This window comes from Elephantulus edwardii, unplaced genomic scaffold (genome assembly GCF_000299155.1).
Source record: "Elephantulus edwardii isolate Elephantulus edwardi_28Jun2011 unplaced genomic scaffold, EleEdw1.0 scaffold00419, whole genome shotgun sequence".
Classification (NCBI taxonomy): domain Eukaryota; kingdom Metazoa; phylum Chordata; class Mammalia; order Macroscelidea; family Macroscelididae; genus Elephantulus; species Elephantulus edwardii.
This window is the reverse complement of record NW_006400169.1, coordinates 1,074,717-1,094,908: the sequence shown is the minus strand read 5'-3', so window position 1 is coordinate 1,094,908 and position 20,192 is coordinate 1,074,717. Positions and strand designations below refer to the sequence as shown.

The following is a 20,192-nucleotide window of genomic DNA, read 5'->3' as shown; positions in this document are numbered from 1 at the left end:
GAGCTGTGGTGCTGGAGAAGAGTACTGAATATACGATGGACTGCTAGGAAAACAAACAGATTCATCCTGGAGAGGGTTAAGCCGGGCTGCTCCTTGGAGGCAAGAAATCTGAGGCTTTGTCTGACATACTTTGGACATGTTTAAGGAGGGACCGGTCTGTCCTTGGAGGGGGACATCATGCTTGGTAGGTTGGAGGGACAGTGCAGGAGGCGAAGGCCCTCTATGAGGTGGACTGACTTAGTGACTGGGGTAATCAGGATGGGTGTATCGGAGACAGTGCGATTGGCACAGGTCAGAGCAGAGTTTAGGGCTGTTGTACATAGGGTTGCTATAAATTGCAAGCGACTTGACAGCACATAATAACATCAACAACCACCTATGATTAAGAGGCAAGGGTGAAGGAGGATTAAGTTGAATCTGCTCTGAAGGAACGGGCAAAAAAAAGGCTCTAGGAGTTAATGATATAACAACTGACATATTTCAACAAATAGATGCTGCCTTGGACATGCTCATCAGGTTGTGCCAAAAAATCTGGAGGACAACTACCTAGCCAAGTGACTGGAAAAGATTCATATTTATTCCTATCCTCACCCCTAAAAATGTGATCTGATAGGGTGGAAATTATAGAATAATATCACATGCAAGCAAAATTCTGAGTATTATTAAAAAACAACTGTAACAGTACATTTACGGAGAACTACTAGAAATATGACCTGGACTTATAAGAGGGCTTGGCACTATATATAGTATCACCAATGTCATATGGATCTTGGCTGAAAGCAAAGACTAGAGGAATGTCTCTCTGTGCTTCATTGGCATTTGACTGTGCATATCATAACAAATTGTGGCTAACCTTGAGAAGAATGGGAATTCCAGAACACTTTGTTGTGGTCATGTGAAACCTGTACTTGGAAAAGGAGGCAGTCAGCAGAAGAGAGCAAAGAAATACTGCACGGTTTATAATTAGGAAAGGAGTATGTCAGGGATGTGTCCTGTCTCCATATCTTTTCAAACTATATGCAGAACAGATCAGTGAAGAGCCTAGACTTTATTAGGAGGAGTGTGACATCAGGATTGGAGGAAGACTCATTAACAGTCTACACTATGCAGATGATACAAACTTGTCTGCCAAACTGAGGAAGACCTGAAGCATTTGCTGCAGAAAGTCAAGAACTGTAGTCTTCAACATGGGTTGAAGCTAAACATCAAGAAGACAATGATTCTCATCAATGGGACAATGGCAGCTTCATGATGGATGGAGAAGAGACTGAGGTTGTTAACAATTTCAGCTTGCTCGGCTCTACAATCAAGACTCTTGGCATCAGCAGTCAGGAAATCAAAAGATGAATTGCATCAGGGATGTCTGCTGGCAGGGACCTCTCCAGGGTGTTGATGAGCAACGATGTCAGTCTAGAGATGAAGGTTCACCTGATTCAGGCCCTGGTCTTCAAAATTACATGCTATGCATTACATGCTACACTTCAGAATGCTGGACAATAACTAAGGATGACAAAAAAAATTATTGATGCCTTTGTGTTGTGGTACTGGAGAAGCCAAGGGAATAAATAGGTCTGTCTTGGAGAGGGTGAAACCAACTTCCTCACTGGAGGCAAGGATTTTGAAGCTCAATCTACCATACTTTGGGTACATGGCCAAGAGGGATCAGTCCTTGGAAAAGGACATCATGCTTGGAAGGGTTGAGGGACAGCACAGGAGAGGAAGACCTTGGATGAGATGGACTGACATGATAGCTGAGACAATGGGATTAGGTGTGTCGGAGTTACCAGTGAGATTGGCTCAAGATAGCACAGGGTCCCTATGAGTTGCAGGAAATGCAACGGCACAAAACAAGAAGTAATAATATGTATGCATCATTTTGAAAAAGATCCTTCAGAAAATTGACTAAGGTAATTTGGGTAGGCTGCAAAAGTTGTACCATTTTTGGTTTGTGATAATAAACTTTGAGATTCTTTCCTATCATTCATCTTCAAGTCCTGAGCAGATATGATTTTCAAATATAATAAATTAAATTGTATCCTTAATTCCTGTGTACTTTTAAGTTTCATAGTAGAAAGTACATACTTACTACCAGTCAAACAAAAATGATTTAGGATTATAATTTTTAAAGTCATCATGCATAAAATCCCCATCACATTTATATCCTGCCAACCATTCCTCAAAGGCACTGCAATGTTGTGTGTTATCTTTCCACTCTGCCATTTTTTAGACTGTACACAATTAAAGTGCTTCATCAAATATAAGTTACCAACACTAAACTTATTCCTGCCTTGACAGGGTAGCCAAGCTTCCTTGACTGTCCCATCCACAGCTACCTAGGGCTCTTACTTAGTGACCATGATTTCCTGGAGCATCTACAACTGCTTTGCTAACCACTTCCATGTGCTCTTCAGTCTGACCCACTTACTTTTTAAGTCTTCATCCCAAAGCAAATCACTTGCTGCTGAGTGGATTCTGATTGACAGAGACTCATTATCTCATTCATTGTATCTTATACTTTTTTCTCCTTCTCAATAATTAATGAATGCTCTGACCTATAACTTGCAAGTATTTCAAACCTCAATGTCCAGCTGTTTAACTTTGTGATTTTGGCTACCTGAGCAATATGTATTATAAAATCAGTAAGAAATTACATATTAATGTGTGGGGAGGCAGACTACATTAAAGTGACAAGATATAAGTACTGAATGTAAATTCAATACAGGTATCGTATGTCTGTTCAGTGAAACTGAAGAATACTTGAAGCACTTGCTACAGAAGGTGAAGAAATGTAGTCTTCAATATGGATTGAAATCCAACATCAAGAAGACAAAGATTCTCATCACTGGACTAAGTGGCAGCACCATGATAGATGGAGAAGAGATTGAGGTGCTAACAATTACAGCTTGCTCGGCTCCATAATCAATATTTTTTTTTTTACATGAAGAAGGCACTTTATTGAGGTAAGGGGCAGTCTGGGATTCCTGCCCCAACTCCCCATCCCTGCCTTGGCTTCACTCTCATCAGTACAGTCTCATGGGTGGAAAGGACCAGGCCTCAGGGCTGTTCTGGGCTACCACCCAGGAGAGGCTAGGCAGTGGGACAGGAGGACTGGGGCTCCACTCTAGTTCTGAACTTCTAAGCAACAAAGGAGATGGTGGCGGAGGCATGGGATGCGATGGGCCAATCCCCCAGGTTCGGGAAGGGGGTGGTGTGGCTGGCAACCAGATGCTTTTCAGTAGGTCAAAGGCTGTTGGGGGACCTCAGGCTGCCCCAGATGGTGAAGTTACTGAGGGTATAGGGAGTGGCCTGGAACCCACTGCTGGTCCCAGGCTTGCTTTGTGTGCAATGGAACTGTTGGAGGCAGGTGCCATGGTGAAGGCGGGCTCCTTTACACTCTGTAGCCTCCTCTTCCATCCCTCTCCTGGAACTTTCTTGACACTGCTGATCCAGGAGGGTGTCATCTTTTGTCTCTCAGGGTTACTGGTCTTGACTGGCAAGTGTGGCTGACCCTGTAGGACCAAGGTAAGGTTGGGCACATGGCCATGGCAGGCCTGTAAAGTGCCCACAATGATGTCCCTAGCCTCCTGAACCAGGTTCCTCCTGGAGAAGGCCTGAGGCAGAATCAGCTTGAACTGCAACTCCCAAAGAAGCTGACTCAAGCAAGGGAGATTTGGGGGACTTGGTGGACCTGGGCACAGGTTTTCAGGCAACTGGTTCTCTTTGCCCCTTAACTGTGGGGATGATTCTTGGGTGCTGCCCTGGAGTGGGGAAGGCTTGGTGGGAAGTAAGGGGGTATCTGGCTCCAAGGCCCTACTGCTAAGCAGTCGTGCCACATCCAGCGATTTAACCTCATGGCTGAAAAGACCCCAGTGCTCCCAGCTTAGCCGGCCTTGGGTTATAACCACGAGCTTGTGGGCAGCAGGGGCTACAGGATTCTGGGAGGCCACAGTTGGCTTCCGGTGGGTCACAGCAGGCTCCTGACTGGCCACTGGAGGATCCTGGTGGACCTTGGGCCGTCGACTGCCTACCAGGGCCTCATTACGCTCCCGCCTGGTCTTTCAACAGCAGATGCGACCAGGTTTTTCTGGATGCTGCTGTAAAGGCTGGGAAGCTGGCTTCCAAGGGTCCATGGTGTGCTATCCTTTTCCTGCCTTATCGAACCCCGTCCTACTTCCACCTGACGTGGCTAAGGGCACAATTGCTCCTTTTCTGCTGGGACCCCAGTTGGCCAAGCCGACTAGGGCCCCTACCAACTTCACACCCCTGAGTCTCATCCATTATCAACATTCTTAACACTAGAAGTCAGGAAATCAAAAGACGAATTGCACTGGGAAAATTGCATTGGGGACCTCTCCAGAGTGCTAAAAAGCAGTATGTCAGTCTAGAGACTAATGTGTGCCTAATCCAAACCACAGTCTTCACAATTACTTATTATGCTTCAGAGAGCTGGACAATGACTAAGGATGACAGAAGAATTGATACCTTTGAGTTGTGGTGCTGGACAAATGAGATGAACATACCACGGACTGCCAAGAAAGCAAATAAGTCTGACTTGGAGAGGGTGAACCAATTTTCTCCTTGGAGGCTAGGATTTTAAAGCTCCAACTCACATACTTTGTGCACTTGGCCAGGAGGGACTGGTCCTTGGAGAAAGATATCATGCTCCAATAGGTGGATGGACACTGCAGGAGAGGCACAGTCCTGATTGAAATAGTACCTGGGGCAATGGGGGTTGGTGTGTCAGAATTAGTCAGACTGGCTCAAGAATGGGTAGGGTTCAGAGCGCCATGGGTCACAGATGACTCAACAGCACATAACAACAACATCAATACAGAATATGAGCAATCAATGTTTGAAATGATGCATGCATGCTTTTTATGAATGATTTTTAGTGCAATGCCCACTTTAGGTCTCCCTTGCTATTTAAAACCTCAAATGGTTTATTCATCCTCATGACAGATATCCTTACTTTAAAAAAATTAACTTCAGTACCATCAGAGAGTTGGACAATGACCAAAGAGGATAGAAGGAGAATTGATGCCTTTGAGCTGTGGTGCTGGAGAAGAGTATTGAGAATACCATTGACTGCTAGGAAAACAAACAGATTCATCCTGGAAAGGGTTAAACCGGGTGGCTCCTTGGAGGCAAGGATTCTGAGGCTCCGTCTAACATACTTTGGACATGTTGTGAGGAGAGACCGGTCCTTGGAGAAGGACATCATGCTTGGGAGGGTGGAGGGACAGCGCAGGAGGGGAAGGCCCTCTATGAGGTGGATTGATTCAGTGACTGGGATAATCAGGATGGGAGTGTCAGAGACAGTGCGATTGGCACAGGCCAGAGCAGGGTTTAGGGCTGTAGGTCGCTATGAGTCGCAAGCGACTCGATGGCATATAACAACAACAACAACAACAACCATATTATATGTAGAAATATTTAATAAAATGCATTAAAAGTTAAAGAATATAATTGCTAATGGGAACCAAAAGTGCTGTGTAAATCTTTAAAAAAAAATACACTGAAACATACTTTCATAACTCAAGAACAAAAGAAAAAAAAACAACTCAAGAACATTCTAGGTCAACAAAATAACATAATAAATTTTGGGGATGAAGTGGGCAAAACAAAACTCCAAGGGATAAATAAGCACAATTACAAATGTAGAAACTTTAAAAAATTATCTGAATAAAGTTTTTTATTAAATATCCTAAATCCTTAAAACAGTGTAAGTAAAGAATTTAGGGCATTTGAAAACACAGATTAGGAAATTAAATGGGAAAAAGAGTCTTACGGTGATGATTCCAGAATGATGCTATTAGCTTGTGTTGATGATGCAGATCTGTGATTCACAAATACTTCACTCGGAGAAGTATGAACTACATGGTCTACCAAATGTCCAACTGAAGATGGTCGTAGCCGAGTGCCTTCCTGTGTGAATGCAGAATTCCGACTAAATGGAGAGAGAGAAAAGTGAATTAAATATGATTTCATTTAAAATCTTTAAAGTTTTAAAATTGTATTATTGTATCAGAGAGCTGGACAATGACTAAGGATAACAGAAGAAGAATCAATGCCTTTGAGTTGAAGTGTTGGAAAAAAGTCTTGAACAAACCATGGACCACCAAGAAAACAAACAAGTCTGTCTCACCTTGGAGGCTAGGATTTTGAAGCTGTCTCACATACTCTGGGCATGTGGCCAGGATGGATCACACGTTGGAGAAAGACAGCATGCTCCAAAGGGTGGAAGGACAGAAGAAGAGAGGAAGACTTTGGAGGAGATGGATTGATACAGTAACTGGGGCAATGGTTGTCTGGTGTCAAGAGTCAGTGAGACTGGCTCAGGACAGAGAAGGCTTTAGAGCTGTTGTACATGGAGGTGTTATGCATTGTAGGCAGTCTGACAGCACGTAACAACAACAACAAAACATACAACACATTTGGTAATACTATAAAATTAACAGAATATATTTCTATGACAAAGTATGCAGCTTTTCTGAGACATGCTAACTATACACACAGTAAAGTTCTAAATAATGTAGGGAATGGTGTTAAGAAATCCTTTTCTAGGATGTAAGAGTGAGAGTAGTGTCAAGTGGGGGCCTTAGGGTACAGTAACTTAGAAGCATTTTTAAAACACATATGCTCACCTACAAGTGTGGTTGGGACACACATGGGAGAAAAAATTGTCAAAAACAATCATATGAGACTTTACGTTTACTAACAGATCTTGAAGAAATGGCTAGAGAGTCTCAGTGTGAAACTAAATTGTATAGGAATATAAAAATGCCCTCCCTTTGCATTTTTTAAGCTGAAAGAATTGAAAAAACAAATTAAAATCTCAAGTTGCAATACTTAGAGATGATATGGGCAACATATTTAATGATCAAGGAAATATTAGAAGAAGATGGAGGGCTGCCTGCAACACATGGAGAAGGCTAGGAATTTCTTATGCCAAAGGGGAAAAGGAGTTGACATGCCACCGTTTTCTAGAGAACAACACTCAACCAGTTTTGGGGAGCACCAATATAGAGGTCCTTCACAGAACATCTCTCTCCCCTGGGACAATACACATTTATCCACCTAACATTCACCAAGAAGACTCACATAATGTCAAGAAAGCAGCAGGCAGCCACAGATATCCTGAAAAAAAAAATAAATAAAATAATTCTTTTCCTAAAAATGCAGAGCATATTGCAGATCCAATGAATACCCTAGACACAGAGAAGCAAATGAAATACGTTGAGGCAGAGTTTATTTGCACAGCTACAGAAGAAAGTGCAAATGACAGAAGAAACAATGGAAGCCAGGGACACAGAGCCAGAAGAAATATATTGATGAGGAGGAAGCTGCACAACTATGAAATGAAAGAAAAAAGATGAAATAAAGAATTGAAACTATAGAAAATGTGGTACAAAAACTTAAAAACGATCACAGAATAGAGATGGTACAGCCAATACAGTACTGAGAATAAATGATACATATAAACATGTAATCCAGAATATTAAGAATGAAATTGCATACGTGTTCAAGACACGAGAGACAAAGTATAGAACAGAATAGATGGAACAAAGAGTCAGTGAGCTGGAGTAAAGAGCCTCAATGGAAACATACTAGAAGAAAAATCAGATATTTTGAAGAAATCAGAGAAAATGAAGAAAACATCAGAATTATGTGAAATGACATAAAAGGAACAACATATATATTTCCCAAGTACTATGAAGAATGGAGAAACTCACATGGAAAAAGCTCTGTGAAAACCAAATAGACTAGACTCAAAAAGAAAAACATCAAGATATATCACAGTAAAATTCTTCAAATTAAAAGATTAGGATAGAATACTAAAAGCAACATGAGAAAAACAAAGAGAAACCTAGTAAGGGGAATCAATTAGATTAAGTTCTGATTTCTCAGCAGAAACCATGTGAGCTAGAAGACAACGGGATGGCATATAAAGAAAATGACTGTCGTTAGCTAAGGATTCTGTACACAGCAAAGCTGTCCATCAAATATGAAGGAGAAATTAGATCTTCCGCAGAAAAGAAGGAAGTTACTTGTGAAAACAAGACTAAAACGATAAGAAATTTTAAGGGAAGTCCTTCACAGAGAGACACCAAAGAAAAGTAGATAGACTACAGTAACCAGAAACAACAGAAAAAGAAACACAACAAAATGGCAATGATAAAACCTGGCCTGTTAATAATCTCACATAATGTAAATGGACTAGATGAATAAGAGAAAATAAGTAGCAGAATGGATAAAAAAAAAGTCGATCAATATTTTGTGTACAAGAGACACATCTAAGAAACAAACTGAAAAACAGACTCAAAAGCAAAGGCTAGGGAAAAATAATATAACAAGCAAGACATCCAGAAAAAAGCAGGAGAGGCAATACTAATCCCTGAAAACAGCCTTCAAGATGAAAACCACCATAAAAGATAAGGAAGGACACTATAAAATTATTAAAGGCACATTAGATCAAGAAGACATAACACTGATAAATGTGTATGTACCAAATGATAGACCTGAAAAACACATAAAACAAAGGCTAATAGAACTGAAGAAATAGATAGCACCACAATAGTGGTAGGAGACTTTAATACATCACTCTCACCAAAGGTCAGCTCAAAAGAAACTTAATTAAGATGCAGAAGATCCAACTATACAATCAGCCAACTAGAACTTTTGGATGTATTCAGGGTACTGCACTCATTTAAAACTCAATTCACTTTCTTATCAAGTGCACATGGTATATTCACTAGAACTGATCATATATTAGGACATAAAGTAAGCCTCAACAAATTAAAAAACAGGGAAATAACAAAGTATCAAACCACAATGGCATAAAATTAGAAATAAACCACAAGAGCTTATAAACCATCTATGTGGAAGCTAAATAATACTCTGCTAGAACATGACTGGGTTATAGAAGAAACAAAGTGTGAAATAAAAAAGTTCCTTGAAACAAAGGAAAATGAAAATACAAAGTACCAAAACCTCTGGGATGCAGCTAAGGCAGTTCGTAGCAACAGGCACACACATAAAAAAGAAGCAAAATAATGACCTGACTCAACATTTTCATCAAATAGAAAAATAACAACAATCTAATCCCACAGCCTCTAGCAGCAAGGAAATTATAAGGACAAGAGCTGAAATAAAAGGGCTGGAAAATAGAAAAACTTACTGTTAACAAGATGAGGAGCTGGTTTTTTGAAAAAGGGTCAAAAAAATTGACAAACCATTGGCAAAGTTAAAAGAAAACAAAGAGAAGACACCACAAATACTCTGATTTAAAAACCGACAGAGGTGACATCATAACAGAACCAGATGCAATTTAATTGATAATATTAGACTATTAGTAAAGCTATACATTTGAAAACCTAGAGGAAATTAACAAATTCTTTGAAACTCATGCCCTATCCAGACTCATCTGGACAGATGTAGAATACTTGAACAGATCCATCACAAAGGAAAAAATTAAGCTGGTCATAAAAAGATTATTTCACAAAAAACGTCCTGGCCCAGATGGGTTCACGGCTGAATTCTACCAAACATTCAGAGATCAATTACCAATTCTATTTATTGAACAAAACAATAAAGGAAGGAAAACTCCCAGAGTCATTCTATGATAAAAGTATAACCCTAATACTAAAACCAGGCAAAGGCAGAACAAATAAAAGAAAACTACAGATCTATTTCTATCATGAAGATAGATGTAAAAATCCATAATAAAAACCTGGCCAATAAAAACCAACAGCATATAAAAAAATAATTAAAGATGATCAAATGGGATTCATAACAGGTATGCAAGGATGGTTCAACACATGAAAAACAACTAATGTAATTAATCAAATTAAAAAAGCAAAAAATAAGAAACATATGATCCTAATAATTGATGCACAAAAGACCTTTGACAAAATTCAGTACTTTTTTCCTATTAAAACACTCAGTAAAACAAAAATAGAAGGGAATTTTCTCAACAAAGTGCAAAGTATGCAAAACCAAGAGTCATTATCATTCTCAATGGAGAAAGACTAACAGCATTCTCCTTGTAAACAGGGACCAGACAAGGATGCTGACTGTCACCACTTCTATTCAATACTGTATTGGAAGTTCCTGTTAGGGGAATACAACAAGAGAAGGAAATAAAAGGCAGCCAGATAGGCAAAGAATTGGTTAAACTGTCTCTATATGCAGATGATACAATGGTGAACACAGAAAACCTCAAGGACTCAACAACAACAAAACTATTAGAACTATTAGACCAATTCAATAGAGTGGCAGGATACAATATCAATATACAAAAGTCAGTGAGACTTCTCTACAGTAACAAAGAAAATTCAGAGATGGAAATCAAGAAACAAATACCACTTACAATAGTCAACGTCAAACTGAAATACTTATGAATAAACCTATCTAGAGACACAAAATACAAAATACCTTTACAAATAAAACTACAAAACAGTTCCTTGAGAAACAATAAAAGATGTAAATAAATAGAAAAAAATGTTCCCTGTTCATGGACAGGAAAACTTGGAATAATGAAAATGACAATCCCACCAAAAGCAATCTACATGTTTAATGTAATGCCAATACAGATATTAAATTCATTTCTCAAAGAGATAGAAAAGGCAATTATCAAATTTATTTGGAGAGGAAAGAGGCCTTGAATAAAAAACAAACAAAACAAAACTTCTGAAAAACAAGAAGGAAGCAGGAGGCGTAACACTCCCTGATTTCAAAATCCATTATACAGCTATAATAACCAAAACAGCATGGTACTGGTATAGTGACAGGCCACACAGACCAATGGAACTGAATCAAGAAACCAGATATGAATCCATCTACCTATAGTCAATGATATTCAACAAGGAAACAAAACCTATCAAATGGAGAAATGACAAGACCTTCAACAACGGCACTGGGAAAACTGGATTGCAAACTTCAGAAAGCTGAAACAGGATCCACATCTCACACTATACACAAAAATCAATTTAATGTGGATCAGAGACCTAGGGTTAAAGCCCCAAACCATAAAGATCATAAGAGACAAAGTTAGACCAAGTCAGAAGGCCTAGATTATGGTATAAAGAGTCTGACAAATATAGGCAGAAATACACAACCAGGAGAAGATAAAATTGTATCTGAGAGCTGGACAATAACTAAGGATGATAGAAGAAGGATCGATGCCTTTGAGCTGTGGTGCTGGAGTAGAGTGTTGAACATATTATGGACTGCCAGGAGAATAAACAAGTCTGTCTTGGAGAAGGTGAAACTGGGCTACTCCCTGGAGTCAAGGATTTTGAGGCTCTGTTTCTCATATTTTGGGCACATGGCCAGGAGGGAACAGTCCTTGGAGAGGGACATCATGTTTAGAAGAGTGGAAGGACAGCACAGGAGAGGAAGATTCAGGATGAGATGGATTGACTCAGTTAGTGAAGAAGTCAAATTAGGTCTGTAGTAGACAATGAGATTGGCTCAGGATAGGGCAGGTTTCAGAGCTAAAGTAAATAGGGTTGCTATGAGTCACAGGTGACTCAACGGCACATAACAACCACCACCACCACCATATAATCAAGAGCCAATAGTAATGTAGGAAGAAGCTCAAGTTGCTATGAAGGCACTGGCAAAAAATAGAACCCCAGGAATGATAGAATACCAAATGACATATTTCAAATGACAAATTCAGCACTGGACAAGCTCACCAATCTATGAAAGGAAATTTGGAAAAAATTTATGTTCCCTTCCCAAGAACGATGATTCCACAGAATGTGGAAATTATCAAACAATATCATCAATATCATACGCAAGCAAAATATTCTCCTTAAGATCACTAAAACACAGCGAGTATAGTACATAGGCAGGGAACTAATAGAATTTCAAATTGGATTTAGAAGAGGCCTTGGCACCATGGATATTACTGCTGTTGTTTGATGTATCTGGCTGAATGTAAAAATAAAAATAAAAAATCAGAAAAATGTCTATTTGTGTTTCATTGAGTATGCAAAGGCATTTTACTGTGTCAATCATAACAAGTTATGTTTGACATTGAGAATAATGGGAATTCCAGAACACTTAATTGCACACATGCCAAATGTAGACTAGAAGGCTGTGGGGTGCACAGAGCAAGGGAACACTGTAAGGTTTAAAAGAAATGAGTGAATCAGGGTTGTATTTCTTCTCTGTACCTATTTAATCTCTATGCACAGAAAATTATTAGAGAAGCTGGGCTCTCTGAAGTAGGATGTGACATCAGGATTGAAGGAAAATTCATAAATAACCTGTATTATGCATATGACACAAGCTTACTTTCTGAAAGTGAGGAGGAATTGAAGCACTTGCTGCAGAAGGTTAAACATAGGGAACATAATGATAGATGGAGAAAAGATTGAAATTGTCAATGACTTAATTTCATTTGGATCCACAATCAAAACATTTGGTACCACATTCATACAATGTAATACCATGTAGCACTCAGGAGCAATGATTTTGAAAAATACTATGTAACTTTGGAGAGACTGGAAAGCAATATGCTGAGTGAACTAAACTCAGTCTCATAAGGACATATATTGAAAAAGACCATTTGTAAAAATAGAAGAATAACTAGTAAAATATATATGGGGACCCAAAGAGGAAAGGGTGGGAACAGAGGGGTGAAGATAGGTAGGGGCGAAACCACAGGGTTGCACAATTTGGTGAGTGGAGGGAGGGGGTGAAGGAAATGGGAAGGTTCTAACAGGAACCTGAAAAGACAGAATAATGATGTGCAAGGTCCAATGGCGATTAATTTCATAAAACATAATGCATGGGAATGATGGTATGAAATACAACATGAATGAAGAAGAGTGTGAAACAAAATGTATATGAAGTTTGTAAGCAAGCCAATATACAATAAAAAAAAATAAAATAAGACCTAACATTTGGTACCAGGAGTTGGGAGTTTAGGAGACATACTGCACTGAGAAAGTCTACAGTCAGTGACCTCTCTAAATTACTGAGGAGCAATGCTAGTTTGAGGATTAAAGTGTACCTGATTTGAGCCATGGTTTTTTCAGTCACTTGCTATGTTGCTGAGAGCTGGACAAAGAACAAGGAGGACATAAGAAGAATTAATGCCTTTGAAGTGTGTCATCGAAGAAGAGTACTGAAGATCCCATGAACTGTCAAAAATGCAAACAACTATGCCGTGGAGAAGGTTCAGCCAGAGTGCTCCTGGAGGCAAAGATGATAAAGCTTAATCTCACATACTTTAGGCATGTTGCTAGGAGAGGCTATTCCTTGGAAAGGGACATTGTGCTTGGGACGACAAAGAAGAGGAAGACCTTCAACCAGGTGTAAAGACACAGTGATTGCAGTAACAGACTTGAATGTGTCAGAGATTGTGAGAAGGGTACAGGACAGGACAAGGTTCAGATCTGTTGGTCATAGGGTTACTGTGAGTTGTACTCAGCTCAATGGCAAACAACAACAACAACAACTTCTTTTATCATCGCTTAATGCAATTTCTTGTGCAGCATTTGAAATAGCTGTAGGTTAAAAGGAAATGCTGCTAGGGAGCAACAAAATTCCTTTAAGTCCAAGAGTTAAACTGTCTCATAAACACATAAAAGTTGGACAATGAAGAATTAAGAAAAATGATACCTTTGAATTCTGGTGTTTTGCATAGTGAACATACCATGGACTGCCAAAAATGAACAAATCTGTCTTGGAAGAAGTGCACTTAGACGAACTAATATAAACATACCCATTCTTACTGCAGTATTACTTATAGCAAAGAGATTAGAGGGTGATCCAGTATTGAGTAAACCATAGACTGTCTTGGAGAAAAAACCATCTTGGAAGAAATGCAGCCAGGGTGCTCCTTAGGGGCAAGCATGGTGAAATTTTGCCTTACATCCTTTGGGTATGTTGTCAGTGCTTAGAAAAACACATTATGCTGAAAAAATTGAGGGTTGGCAAAGGGGATCATGACCCTCAATGAGATAGATACAGTAATACAACAGATTCAGGCACACTGGAAATTGAGAAGATGGGCCAGGATTGGGCAAGGTTTCATGCACTGCTTACAAGGTTGTTATGAGTTGGACTTGACAGGCATCTAACAACAAAAATTTTCAGGCAATGGACAGTATAGCCAATCACTTAGAAATGATACATCTAACACACACACACATATATATATATATATACACAAAATATGCATCTAAGGTTATACTGTACTTACTGCTTTGGAGTTCCAGGTGGAGACCGTGAGGGAAGGCTTTGTGTTTCTAATCTGTCATCAGTTAGGGAATTTCTGCTTACTACTTCCCAATCCATTAAGTTTCGGGCCAAGGGCTTGCTTGGAGATCTGCAAATGGAATTTAATGTGTTAAAATGTTTTATGCTTCTATTCCAAATTATGAGTCAAATCCTAGAATTTGTCATTATAAATGAATTCCAGATGTGTCAACATGGTTTATTTAAAAGACATCAATATGTTCAGAAGCTATTTATCAAATAATTTCCTTTAAAAGTACATTTGTTTTCTATGAAGAGTGAAAGAATGACAGCCTAAGAAGAAGAGAGGTAATAAAGGAGACGGAGGGAAGAAATAAGAAAAGGAAGGAAAGAGAAAACAGTGAGAGTAGCTTGTTGGCTAAAAATTACTCAGATGTTAATACTATCATAGATACTACCTATTCCTATTCTAAAGTATCTGAAAACTCTAGGTATATACTAGCTAGACTGCTAGCATATTATCACCTAAAGCTCTTTATATCTGAAGTCTGCTTTTCTAACTCAATGTAGTTAGGGGGAAAAATAAATAACATATACTCCATTTTATTTATAATTTTTCTTTCTACTTGAACATTTTCTTCTTACTCTCCAACCCATCCTACAACGTACCTCTTGTTTCAGATTGTTGTCATACATATAATGCCTAATCAAAATTCCTTTCACAGTTCTTCCCCACATCTATTCTAACACAGTGCTCATTATCTATCCATCCTTTCCCCTTTCTCTCATCTCCCCATGTCTGTCTTATTTTATAACAGTGGTGTTATGCAATATTTGTCCTTTTGTGATTGAGATATTACACAAAACATAATGCCCTCCAGGCTCCTCCATGCTGTATAATGTTTTACGATTTCATTGTTTTTCAATGTTGTGCAGTATTCCATTGTGTGGATGTACCATAGTTTTCCTATCCATTCGCTTATTGATGGGCACTTGGGTTGCTTCCAACTCTTTGCAATTGTGAACAAGACAGCAATAAACATGAGTGAGCATTCATCTATCTGAGTTGCGGCTCTAGTTCTTTTGGGTGTATTCTCAGTGGGGTTGCTGGGTCAAATAGTATTTCTATTTCCACCTTTTTAAGAAAGCACCACATTGTCTCCACAATGGTTGTGCTATTTTACATTCCCACCAGCAGAGAACAGAAGTTCTAATCTCTCCACAACCTCACCAGTATTTGCTGTTTGGTGCCCTGTTGAACTTTGCTATTGCTCCTGGGGTGAGATGACAGCTCATAGTTGTTTTGATTATTTAGAATTGTTTTTGGCACTTTGTGGATTATTTCCCTTTTCTTAAATATATGAAAAAGTTACATATTTTGTCTTAGCACAAACAAGAAAGGTTGGTGAGAATGTGGAGAGAATGGAGCTCTCATAGACTACTGGTAGGATTGCAAAATGTTACAACCACAGTGGAAGGCAGTCTGGTATTTCCTCAAAAAGGTGAACATAAAAATTTCATATGACCCACCTATTTCTATATACGCCAAGGAAATCAGAACTAATATACAAACAGAGATATGTACAACTATGGCACATGATTTGAATCTACCAGCTGCTCCACATGAAAAGGATAAACAATCTCTTGTAAGATTTACTGCCTCTGAAAACCCACTGGAGGGTCAACTGGGGCAATTCCAACTCTATAGCACACAACAACAGCATGTTCATAGTAGCATTATTTACAATAGCAAAAAATGTAGGTGGGGGAGGGCTGGGCGGGGAAAGAAGTGCAGCAAAGAATGAATGGAAATCCAAAAGCTCTGTAAATGTTCATTAAAATTATTAAAAAAACAAAACAAAGAATAAAGTCCAAAACAAAACAAAAAAGAAAAGTAAAGAGCCCAAATGCCCATCAACAAATTGAATAAAGAAACTGTATTTACATTTATAGAGTGGAATACTATGTAGCATTAAAGAACAATGAAGTATTAATAAATTACTACTCAACACAGGAGAGTCTAGAGGACATTATGCTGAGTGAAAGAACTTAGTCACAAAAGGATAAATACTACATAAGACTGCTACCGTGAAAACTGGATAGTAACTAGGAGGTGGGAGGGGGAGGACAGAAAGAATACACAGGCAATGAAATCTATAAAGGACCAGGACAAGGGAGGATCAACCTGTGAGCAGTCAAGGAAAAGACAACATGGCTATTGCAATTAGCAAACAGCAACTAGATATGTGAGAGTGTTCAAAGCAGGAGAGTGGCAGAAGTGGTGCATAACTAGGGCAGAAGAGATTAGTGGGCAGGTGTGGGGGTGAAGGAACAGGCAGAGTGCAAAAGGGACTTGAAATGACAGGAGGTATATATCAACAGCAATTAAATAAAACACAACTTATATGAATGTATAAAACATAATGTACATGAATGAAACACAATGTAGATTAAAAATCCTCCACAAATAACAACCAAAAAGAGAACATTTGTTAATAAAATTTTTTGCAGCTATTAATATTGCCATGTTGTTGTTAGGTGCTATTGAGTACAACTCCTAGGGACCTTATAAACAACAAATCTAAACACTGATCGATCCTGGGTCATCTGTATCATGTCTAAGATACTTGCTCCCATTGTTAGAGTCACTGGGTCATTATCCCATTGAGTGTCTTCCTCCCTTTCACTGTCCCTCTACCTTTCCAATATGATTTCCTTTTCCAAGGAATTGCCTGTCTTAACAAGACATTCACAGCATGTGACATGAAGTTTCACCATCTTTGCCTTTGAGGAACACTCAGCTTGTACTTTCTCCAAGACATTTCTGTTTTTCTTTTGGCAGTCCATGGGACATCCAGCACTCGTCTCCAACAACACAACTCAAAGGCATTAATCTTTCTTCTATCATCCTTGTTCAATGTCCAACTCTCAGATGCACAGCAGGTGTATGGAAACGTCACGGTATGGATCAGGCCCATCTTTTTCTTTAAGGTGACTTCATTGCTCGTTAGTACTTTGGAGCAGTCCTTCACAGTGGACCTTCACAGTGTTATATATCTTTTGATTTCTGGACTATTGGTACCTCTGATGTTGACTGTGGTTCCATACAAGATGAAATCACTGACACTCATAGATACTGCCTATTCCTACTCTAAAGTACCTATAAACTCCATCTGTGTTTGGACACACTGCTAGCATATTACCACCTACATCTCTTTAAATGTAAAGACTGCTTTTTGGACTTAATGTAGTCAGGGCAAAAATAAAATTATACTAACTCCATTTTATATCTAATTGTTTTTAACACTTGGTGATTCTTCCCTTTCTTTTCCTTTTCTTAAATATTTAGAAGGTTGTAATTTTGTATTATGGTGAACTGTTTTATTATCTATGTACTATCACCTATCATGATTAACTGGCATTTTCTAAAACAGGTGCAAAATTATAAATTAAACGTGGGTCGCATAATAGGATGGGTGGAGGAAGAGACTGGTAAAGGGGAGTAGAAAGGTCTGGTGTGAGAAACAATGCATACTTTATGAATTCTGTGTGTAAAGCAGTAAAACAAATTAAAAAAAAATCAACACAACAAAAAACCTCATTAAAAAACAAACCCAAAAAACCCAGAAGAAAACAAAACAAAACAAAACAAACCACCACACCAAACAATAACAAGTCAAGAGTTCACTTTCCGGGAATGCCCGCACCACCAGACCAACCAGAACACCTGTGGTGCACTAGCACCACCCACGCAAGCCCGCCCTATCCACCGGGTGCCCACCCCTCCCAACATGGTGCAACCTGACTCAGATATTCACATGTGACTACTTGCAGCTATACAGCTGCAAGTTGACTGAGGCCCCTGCGAGTCCCCACAGGGGCAGGTAGCTCCACTGGGCATGAGCAGGACATCTGCAAACAGTTACCTGCAAACAGTTACCTGCAAACAGTTACCTGCACAGTTGCCCATGCACCCCTACCCGAGCAGGTAGCCCCAGCCAGGCCCTAGGGAAACAGCTGCAAACTGAGTGAAGTCCTGGCATGTGTCCATCCGGAAGTTAGCCAGGACATCTGTAACCTAAGTGAGGTCCCTGCATGTCCATACCCAGGCAGGAAAAATCCCCTGCCAGGCGTGAGTGGGACAGCTGTAAACTGAGTGAGGTCTTCCCACATGCCCATCTGGACAGCTAGGCTCAGGAGGCGTGAGCCATAGAGCTGTGGCTCCAACCTGAGTGAGGTCCTCGCTTGTAGTGTCTGAGCATATGCCCACCCATGCCTGCCCCGCCTGTTCCCCCCTCTTCTTCAGCCTTACATATCCTCATGCCCAGTCAACGAACTGCCTTTAATTCTAAGCATTTTAGTCTGACTTAGCTGTAACAATAATCCAACAGAGGAGGCCACTTTCACAGGCCGTGAACTGACACTTCCCTTGGTTCAGAAATTCAGAAAGGAACACAGGCAACATAATTGCTACACCCTCATCTGTAGCAGTTATTTCAGATCAAGAACCTATCATCACCTCAGGCATGAAAAACACTACCTACCACAGCATCAACATGAAAGAAACAGGACACCTCACAAGCTACACAAGCGCAAAGTAAGATGTCACCTCCAAAAAGTGACACAATGCCAATGAATTACCTGAAGCCAGAAAATCTGATGGAACTTTCTGACACAGAATTTAAAAGAACAATGATCGAATACTTTCAATGGGTGAAAAAAAACTTGAAGAATTACAAGTCACTGCAAGCAAAAACCAGGAGGAGCTTAAAAAAAGACACCTCACAACATTCAAAAACAACACAGATAAAACAAATGAGGCAGTAGAGGCTCTGGAAAAAGCAAGAAATCGCGACCCAAAATATGAGGTCTAATGTTTCAGATGCTGTCAAAATGATGGAGGGACATATGAACAGAGCTGAAGAGAGGGAACACAGAATCAATGAAATAGAAGTTAAAATTGAGATAGAAAAGGCAATCTCCAATCTCTTTATGAATGGAAAGAGGCCTTGAATAAGAAAAGCACTCCTTAAAAAGAGAAACAAGGTAGGAGACATCTCACTCCCTGATTTCAAATCCTACTATACTGCCGTGGTGCTCAAGACAACGTGATACTGGTACAATGACAGACACATAGTTAAATGGAATAGAATTGACAATCTAGAAATCAGTCCATCTACTTATGGTCAATTGATTTTTGACAAGTGAGGAAATGACGGCCTTTTTAACAAATGGTGATTGCAAAATTGGAAAATTATCTGTAGAAAAGTCAACCAAGATACACACTTCAATCTACACACAAAAACTAACTCAAAATGGATTATGGACCTACGACTAAAACCAAGGACTATAAGTTTCATTAAAGAAAAGCTTAGAAGAACTCTAGAAGTCCTAATCGACAACATAAACAGTCTTCCAAACATCCTGAAAAATCTACAACCGGGAGAGGATAAAATAGATGAATGGGACCTTCTGAGAATCAAATTCCTATGCACATCTAAAAACTTTTCCAACATGGAAAAAAGGGAAGCCACAGACTGGAAAAAAGTATTTGGTAAAGATAGACAATGGATTTACATCTAGAATTTATAAAATACTCGAGCATCACAACAAGATAAAGGTAAATAACCCAACTGAAAAATGGGCACACGATATAAACAGACACTTCACCAAATAAGACATTCAGATGGCAAAAAAACACATGAAGAAATGTTCAAAATCCCTAGCTCTAAGAGAAAGGTAAATCAAAATGACTATTAGATATCATATCTCACCCCAGTAAGAATAGCAAAATTTAACAGAGCAGCAAACATCAAATACTGGTGAGGTGCTGGAGAAACTGTTGGTGGGAGTATAAAATGGTGCAATCACTATGGAAGGCTGTATGGCGTTTTCTCAAAAGTTGGAAATAGTGACCCTTAGCACACAGGGTGCTGCTGCATAAACCCCCAGCAGCGCACAAGCCCCGTCCCCACCTC

The 20,192-nt window shown here is 39.4% G+C and overlaps 1 protein-coding gene and 1 pseudogene across 1 annotated transcript in view; both read right to left on the bottom strand.

The window, feature by feature from the left end:
* The window catches only part of PTPN4 (protein tyrosine phosphatase, non-receptor type 4 (megakaryocyte)), a gene marked incomplete at its 3' end in the record, with an annotated part of 444,194 nt that overhangs the window by 112,604 nt on the left and 311,398 nt on the right, over window positions 1–20,192 (bottom strand). Inside the window, exons 13-14 of the mRNA XM_006902506.1 lie at window positions 14,219–14,344; window positions 5,789–5,947 (exon numbers count right to left, since the gene is read on the bottom strand). Coding sequence (XP_006902568.1) covers window positions 5,789–5,947; window positions 14,219–14,344 — 285 coding nt within the window. The remainder of the gene's footprint in view (window positions 1–5,788; window positions 5,948–14,218; window positions 14,345–20,192) is intronic.
* On the bottom strand, window positions 3,021–4,130 carry LOC102864052 (annotated as a pseudogene).